The 8764-nt window shown below is 32.8% G+C and overlaps 1 protein-coding gene across 1 annotated transcript; it reads left to right on the top strand.

The window, feature by feature from the left end:
- Positions 1-4963: 4963 nt before the first annotated feature.
- Positions 4964-6861, top strand: LOC133819051 (transcription factor bHLH92). The gene is made up of 3 exons (XM_062252206.1): positions 4964-5369; positions 5451-5768; positions 6634-6861. Exons 1-3 carry the CDS (start codon positions 5040-5042, stop codon positions 6736-6738), a joined length of 753 nt encoding a protein of 250 aa, XP_062108190.1. The 5' UTR covers positions 4964-5039; the 3' UTR covers positions 6739-6861.
- Positions 6862-8764: the final 1903 nt, after the last annotated feature.

The following is an 8764-nucleotide window of genomic DNA, read 5'->3' as shown; positions in this document are numbered from 1 at the left end:
AATTATTAATTACTATTAATGCATATTTTATTGTTAATCAAGTACACTAAGTTGCCTCATAATAAATATCAATAACAAATAAAAAAAACATTTATATTTTTTAACTTCTATATATATTTTATATTAAATTTACACTACAACAAAAATTAGTTTTAGGGGCGACAATATCACAGGCGACACTATGTCGCCACTAATATAGGAAATATCAGGGGCGATAGGTTGGCAGTCGCCCCTAATATTCTTACACGTCGCCCCTGATATATATCATTTTTGGCAGCTACTCTAAATATTAGGGGCGACACGTGTCGCCCCTAATATTCTGACAAAACGTCCCTGATAAGAATAATTTTGACACATGTTCTAATATTAGGGGCGACACGTGTCGCCCCTAATGTTCTGACACATCGCCCTTAATAAGAATAATTTTGACACATGTTTTAATATTAGGGGCGACACGTGTCGCCCCTAATATTGTTAAAATAACCTACCCCCTCCCAGCCGCGCCTCTTCTCCTTCACTCATTTCTCTCTGAAATTTTTCAACCGCCCCTCTTCCCTCCCTTTCCATACCCTCTCCAACCCCATCAGCCAAACCACCATCAGCCGCCCCATCATCATCCTTGTCTCCCAACCCCAGGCCGAACCACCATCATCCTTCTCCCAACCTCAGGCCGAACCACCATCAGCGAAAACCTCCAAGACCCAAGACCTCTCCAACCCAACCCCAAGACCCAGGCCGAACCACCATCAGTGAACCTCCGACCTGTCCGACCCAAGTCAACACGGCCCATCGACCTTCTTTAGTTGTTCAAGAAGATGATGGATTTATTAATGACAATGAAGATGATATGGCAGACAGTGTAGAAGAAGCAGAAGATGAGGATGAATTAATTTTCGACCTTAGTGATAATAATACTGATGATGTGTGCCGAATAGATGTTGATGTAATTAGTGAGGATAGTGACTATTCTACTTAGTTTTGTATCTAGTGTTCAATGTATTATACATATTGAGAAATAAAAAGTTCGTTTCCAAATAGCATGTTTCAAATTACCTAATTAATTGAAATAATACTCAATAAATTAATTATAAATAATAATTAAATATTAAAATAGATAGGTTAAATTATTGTTGTGTTAGTAGATGTCAGCAGATGTGGCTAGAGCTCACGGTGGAGACGTTGGCGGTGATCCTCTACCGGATCCTACTAGGATCCCGACTACATGCGAGTCAGGTAATTTTTTTCTTATTTTATTTACTCACATATGTTTATCATGTATATACTAATATTCTATGTATTATTAATAAAAAAAAATACAGGAATCCCAACTAAGAAAAAGGGTCGTGGCGCAGCTATTGGAAAAAAGCTAGATGAGAGGCGGCGTAAAAATGGAAAACCACGGGAAGTAACGTTTTGCCCGCGAACGTACAAGGTTGTTGGGGGCGAGCACGCTTTTGTCCGCCTCATGGGAACCCAAATTAAAACGAAAGTTCCCTGATATTTCGATTCATGGGAATCAGTGCCTAAACAATACAAGGATCAGGTCCGTGGCATAATCTAGGTAAAAATAGTATTAAATATATTTTTTAAAAATTTGTCTTTAATATAGTACATATATTATTAATATGTTTAATTTTCAATTTAGTACTATTATCAAATAACGGGCCACGAGGATTTCTTAAAGTGTTTAGATGGTATCGATCGAGAGATGAAAGACCGATACTGTCATAGGAAAACACTAAGACATGAACACTTTGAGAAACACTACAATGGACCGGAGGATTAGGACAAGGTTCTAAACAACCCAACCGATGATGTTAACAAGGAGGAGTGGAAGCAAATCTGTTAGTTGTTTACAAGTCCAAAATTTATTGCGCGCTCCATAAAGAATAAGGAAAATCGGAAGAAACAAAAGTATTCTACAACCCAGGGTACAAAATCGCTGGCAGCCATCCGTTTTGAAAAAGTAAGTGAAAGATAAAATATTATCAAAATTATGTTCTTTTAAATTATATGTTCTCTAACATTTGGGTTATATTTTTTTGACGAACCCGGACCTTATTGAGTCATGGAAGGAATATCATTGGAAGAAAGCAACAAATGATTTCGTGAACGATGATACTCGCCAAGATTATGTAAGTTTGAATTATATTTTTTAATATTAATAGAGTTATATTTAATGTTAGTGTCTAATGTTTTCTGAAAACAGGAAAAACTGAAGGCTGATTTTGAGTTACAAACTCAGCAAACATCCACTGATGCTTCTAATAACGATAGTTCGACAGTAGTTGATCAGGAGGAGGTACTACAAAAAGTATTAGGCCAAAGGCGTGGACATGAGCGAGGAGTGGGCCGCAAATTGAAGGGGTCGGGGTCGAGGTCGGGGTCGAGGTCATCATCTACCCAACACTCTCACTTCAGCGAGTCTCAAGCTCCTCCTCATCATTCAAGAGAATATATAGAAAAATTGGAGAATAATCTACAGAAATTAACTGACCAAGTTAATTTCTTATCTCAATATTTTGTACCTTCATTTCATCCACCAAACGTTCAGATGCCGCCTGTGCCTGATAGTGACAATATTTCTGGAGCTTCGTCTTCTCAACCTCCAGCTCCAACCCATCCTTCCCTGTACGGGGCAGCGCCGTCTCAACATATGGTACCTCCATATATGTACGGAGTAACACCTTATCCGTGGCCGATTCCACCATCCTCCCAGCCGTCGTATCCCTACATGTATGGAGCTGGATTTTCCACATTACCTCCTCAATATCCTTGGCCGATGCCGCCACCGCAGCAACCACAACCGCAGCCACTGCAACAACCACAAGAAGACAATAGGGAGGACGAGGCAGCTGATTTAGGAGACTAGGTTTATTTTATTATTAATTATTGTTAAATTATATGAACAATATGAATATGTACAATTGTTATTTTAATAAACTAATTTGAATATTTAATATAATATTTTTATTTTTAATATATTTGTTTTCAATTATTCAAATTTTAAATAATAATTTCGATAAATAATTAATTAAAATTTAATTTAATTATTTTTTTATAAATAAAATAGTATTAGGGGCGACACATCGATTAATATAGATGCAGCGTGTAAACATTTGGGGCGACATATCATGGTATTAGAGGCGACACGTCGCCCCTAATAATTAAGTATTAGGGGCGACATATCGACAAAAATTATTCAAAATTTTCAAATTTTTTGGGCGACATTTCAACTTTTAGGGGCGACCCTTCGAGTCGTCCCTAATGTTCCTTTTTAGGGACATTTTGTCAGGGGCGACTCATCAGGGGCGACATGTCGCCCCTAAGACATATCAGGGGCGACTTTTAAGGTTATTAGGGGCGACATGCGTCGCCCCTAAAACTCATTTTTGTTGTAGTGTTAATATATAGATATAGAATAGATTTAATCAATTTTAATAAAATTTTCAAACCAACTAATTTTTGACATCCAAACCCAATCTAATTATAATTAGATATTTAAAAAAAAGAAATAGATTAAATTGGATCATATTTGATTGATTAAGTTGGTTTGAATTAAATTCTTATATTTGAATGTTTAAAATATTTCTCAATCATTTATTACTTGTAATGTGTGTGGCATACTATTTTTTGGGAGCTAGCTCCAATTGCCAACTCTTTTCTAAAGTTTGATAAATGTTTGTGTCCTAGAGCAAAACAAAGCATGGTATAAAGATTATTGAATAAGACTATTATATTTATATTATCAAAAAGGCCAAGCAATAAGCGCAAGCAACTAGAGAATTCACTTATTCACCAGGCAAACAGTGACATTTCACCAATTCATATTTCTCTTTATCAAAACCAAATTTATGGAATTTAATTAATTTTATATTCTCGTGATCGACAGTTATATGATCATTCTCATTCCTCTCTTTACGTCGTTAACATGAGTAATTATGGACCGCGAAAATCAAATTTGATTATAATATATGAGAAATAATAGGTTGATGATGAATCGTGTGATCAATATTTGAAGTAGGGGTGAGCATCGGTCGGTTTGGGCGGTTTTTTCACAAAAAAAAATCAAGAATTCGGTTTTCGGTTCGGATTGGTGCAATCCAAAAACCGACCGAACCAAACCAGTTTAAAAAAAACCGACCGTTTTGGACCGCGGTTTGGTCGGTTAAACCGACCAAACCGAATTGATTTTTATTTTTTAAATTTTTTATTTTTTTGAAAGTTTTAGTTAAAAAATTAAAAATTTTGGATTGTTAGAATCTATTTTTGTGTGTTTTTAAAACATAAATATATAGAAAATAATTACATTTACAAGTGCCCTAAGTTTTTTTTTTTTTTTTATTAAAATTTTTAATAATTAAAAATTATATAATATTATATTATTATTTTATTGTGTTCGGTCGGTTTCGGTTTTCTCGGTCGGTTCACTCAAAATTTCCAAACCGACCGAACAGTGGCAGTTTGCACCGTCGGCGGTTTTTTCAGTTTTCGGTTTAAACAGTTTTGATTTTTTCGGTGTTCGGTAGGTCGGTGTACACAATTTTTTTGATTTTTCGGATTTTATGCTCAGGCCTAATTTGAAGTTTTGTCAATTCATCAAATTTTGCAAATTGATGATATACCAAACAACCCACACAAGTTGATTTGAGTCAACTATTGTAGATTTGCTTGGCTATATTATTATTATATGAAATGATATGTCTCACTATGAGGTGAAGTGGGTCACTTTGACTTTTCGCCGGGTCTCTTGCCAATTTGGAGCCATGCAAAGTATTAATAATTATTAATTAATGCCCCCAAACAAAGCCGACCTCGGATACTGATTAAATCTCCTAATTTGACCGAGACTTTATTTCTTCTCTATTGAAATATAAAATGAAACACTACGTTTCAACCTTTTTCACGTGTTAATTAATAAACTTTTATATATATATGGAGAGAGAGAGAGACTGTGTATGTTTTTGTAACGGCTAAAACTGAAATTTTGCCTTAGAAACCAACTCAAATTAAGAAGAAAGAAAGAAAGAAAGAAATATATGGACGTGTTTTTCTCAGACGAGTGCTTTTCCGGCGATGCTTTGTGGTACAGGGAGACCATTATTCCGACGACTCGAAGCGCTTTTGAACGGTATAGAGAAGAACCCAGGAAGGAATTTATGCAAAGGAGTTCGAATAAGATGAACACCAACAAAAGAATGATAGATTGGTTAAGGAGGAGAAGCTTGAGAAGTAGTAATACTAATAACCAAGTTGATGAACATGAGAAAGAGAGGTGTTATAGGCACATGATGAATGAACGTTTGAGAAGAGAGAAGCAAAAACAGAGCTTTTTGGATTTGCATTCTATGCTCCCAATGGGAACCAAGGTACGTACATACATACATACATTTATACATACATATATTGTTAAAAATTATTAATTGGTTGGTGTACTATGCATGGCGCAGAATGATAAGAAGTCGGTTGTTCAGATTGCCACCATGAAAATTCAGCAACTGGAGAAGTACAAGGAGGAATTGAATAGGGAGAAGATGAAGCTGGAAGAGACATTATTTGAGAGAAATAATAATAATGATGGCAATAGTAGTACTGTAAAAGGAGGGACTAATAATAAGATTAAAGTAAGAGTAGCTAACCCAACTTCTGGGGTTGATCTTATGGTGGAGGTTCTTAATTGCTTGAAAAAGTTGGGATTAAAAGCTATCAACATTCGTTCTGATTTATCTTCTGATGAATTCTATGCTGAACTTGACATAGAAACCAAGGTACGTAATCACCCTTTTCTATACCTCTCTTTTTTCTACGTTTATATTGTAAATTATGTGTGAATTGGACTCGTATATTCTTCACATTAATGCTGAGGATATATTTATAGCTTAGGAAATTAAAGTTAATGGGAAATGCATTGTGTGTTTCTTTCACTATTTATCTACCTAAGATTTTAAGAGAGTAAAATCAAGTCACTAGAGCAGCCACTAATGGAGCCATTTTTTTTTCGTGGGAGGCTGATGGTAATTTTAAAGTTTTATAATGGGTTTCATTGCTTATTATTATTATTATTATTATTATTATTATTATATGGTATATTAATATTTTTTTTAGCTTAACTTAAATAATAATAATAAAAAATACAAATAAAAAAAAAGAGATTTGTGCTCCCAAGTTAAGATACATGTACTGTTCAAGGATATTTAAGATTTGATGATTTTATTTAATAGTGGTCGTGGCTCCTATTTATAATTTTTAAAAAAAAAAAACCAGTGGAGAGTCAAAATGTGTGAAAGTTCAATATTTTTATTAAAATTACTTTTAGTGTCATTATTAAAAACCAGTTCCATTCCAGTACAAAACTCTAATACTAAATTAAATATATATATGTATTTTTATTGACCGAAATTGACTATTTTCAGACACGTTTTATCTCAACACTTCAAAAACGTGGTAAAAACATATATTTAATATTTTTTGTGCATGACCATTACTTGTAAGAAGATAGTCTACACTCTAGAACAAGTTTTTAATTATTATTTTTTAGTATTAAATATTGCAAAAAACACGTAATCTTTTGATTAGCATTAATTTTCTTTTATTATAATACTAAAAAATAGGTGAATTTTCACTCTTTTAAAGGTGGGAGCAGCTGAGATTGAGAAAGCTATGCAGCAAACACTATTGGAAGCAGAGTGGAAAAGTCGTTCTTACTTTATGGAAACTGGCCTTGATAATATATTTTAAAAGTTTGTTAATTAACAAAAATAAATAAAGGTATCTATTTTATTTTTATTTTTTAAAAATATTTTTTAATATTAGTATAGTTTGTTTATGGTTTAATGAGAAAAAGTAGTAAATGATTATTTTTTTGGTTGGCATTATTAGAGTCAAGTTTAACAAATATTGATTATAGGTTGGAAATTACGATTTGTTTAATAAAGAAGTAATGGTGGAAATTTCTTAATAACTTAATTAAGAAGATAATGAATGAATCAAATTGGTTTCAATCACAAATGGGTTGAAAGATTGATTTTCTTAATCAAATAATTGGTTTCAATCTCAAATGGGTTGAAAGATTTATTTTCTTCTGGGATGTCATCATCTGTTGAAATTCAATTGACCGGTTGCCAAAATTATCCACCATTTAATCTAAAGAGGCACGAGGAAAATATGGCGAAAAGAAAATATTAAACCTTAGCAAATATTTTAAAATTTGATTAATTATTTAATAATTATTGAGTCAAAATTGTTTGCAGTCCACACACACCACAACACTTGCTTAGTCCATGCTCTTTGTTTTGGGTAATGATTACTTAACATTTTAAAACTAAACAATAATAAAATAATAAGCAAAAGAAATGGGCTTTTAAGTTCAACATAAATAAATAACAAATGAGTTTGTCAAAATAAATAAATTACAAATGAGGCTAGTAGAGGGAGAGATTAAAGTATATTATCCTGTTCTTTCTTTTGATTATTTGTAAATTTACAAGAAATGTCTTCTACTCGCTTTTGGTCATCAGGAAACTTACAAGAAATGTCTTCTTCTTCAATAACTTTATGATGTGTCTAATTATTATTATGGTAATGGGATTTCCGGAATGGGTAGGAAATAGAATATATACATTATGTGGGCCACATATAAATTGACAATCTCACGACGTTGGAAAATGTTGTTCTCATTGTCTCTTTAATTATATATATTGACAAATTTATCATTATTTTAAAAGCTAAAATTAGACAAAAGTATAAAAACATTTGTAGTTTATTTATTCTAATTGAAAATGAATCCAATTGCAAGACATTCCGGTTACAGCGCAAATAAACGAACTATAATGACTCCATTTGAAGGTTTTTAATCATAACTTAGTGAGGCAGATTATTGAGTAAAATTACATATTCTTAAGTATTCTTTGGATGAATAATTAAAATTAAATTATTTAATTTCATGATTTAAAGGAACAAAATTATTTAAATTGGAAATATTTAATTTATTCTGATATGTGTTAAATTTCAGTTCTAGTGCACAAATTGGTAAAAGTGTAAAAGAAAATTGACCAACATCAAAACAACAAGCAAAAAAATAGTGAAAATTTTCATTTTTATGGCTTTTATAGCTAAAGTTTACATAAATATGGGAAATAACTTCTCCCAAATTTTATGGGAAAAAATAATTTAAAATACAAAATTTATGGATTTTACATTCGGACTTAATTCTTATTCTTACAAAGATGTTAAAGATCAAATCAAGGGGATCGACCGCGACTCTAGCCTCCATGAACAACTTATAACGACTTAGAATTTAAGTAAAGATTGGTTGTTATATTTCATTACAGAATAAATAATGTACAAGTGTATATATACTACAATTTAGTGTCTAACGGAAACCAAAACAGAATAACAAACTCTATAACTAAATAACCAACTTCTAACAAACTAACAAAAGCTAAAGGATGGTCTCTAAGTTAAAAACAACACCTAGTTTGTCTCGCAGAGCAGAGAAACGAGACCTGGAAATTGGTTTTGTTAGACAATCAACAACTTGATCAACAGTTGGAATATGATTGACTTGTATTTGGTTCTGTAGCACCTTGTCTCTGACAAAATAGAGGTCAATCTCTATGTGCTTTGTGCGCGCATGAAGCATAGGGTTTGCAACAAGCATGACAGAACTCAAGTTGTCACACCAAACAGAAGGCGTAACATAGATGGGAATGGTGAGCTTTAACGGCTGAATCCATGAGAGTTCAGTAACAACAGAAGCTAAACT

This window comes from Humulus lupulus, chromosome 2, assembly GCF_963169125.1.
Source record: "Humulus lupulus chromosome 2, drHumLupu1.1, whole genome shotgun sequence".
NCBI classification, from domain to species: domain Eukaryota; kingdom Viridiplantae; phylum Streptophyta; class Magnoliopsida; order Rosales; family Cannabaceae; genus Humulus; species Humulus lupulus.
Note: the sequence above shows the minus strand (reverse complement) of the source record. Positions and strands in the feature narration are given on the sequence as shown.

Coding starts and splice junctions, on each gene's coding strand:
- LOC133819051 (XM_062252206.1), top strand. CDS start 5,040: ATGGACGTGTTTTTCTCAGACGAGTGCTTTTCCGGCGATGCTTTGTGG. Junction 5,370..5,450: donor TGCTCCCAATGGGAACCAAG/GTACGTACATAC, acceptor TGCATGGCGCAG/AATGATAAGAAGTCGGTTGT. Junction 5,769..6,633: donor AACTTGACATAGAAACCAAG/GTACGTAATCAC, acceptor ACTCTTTTAAAG/GTGGGAGCAGCTGAGATTGA.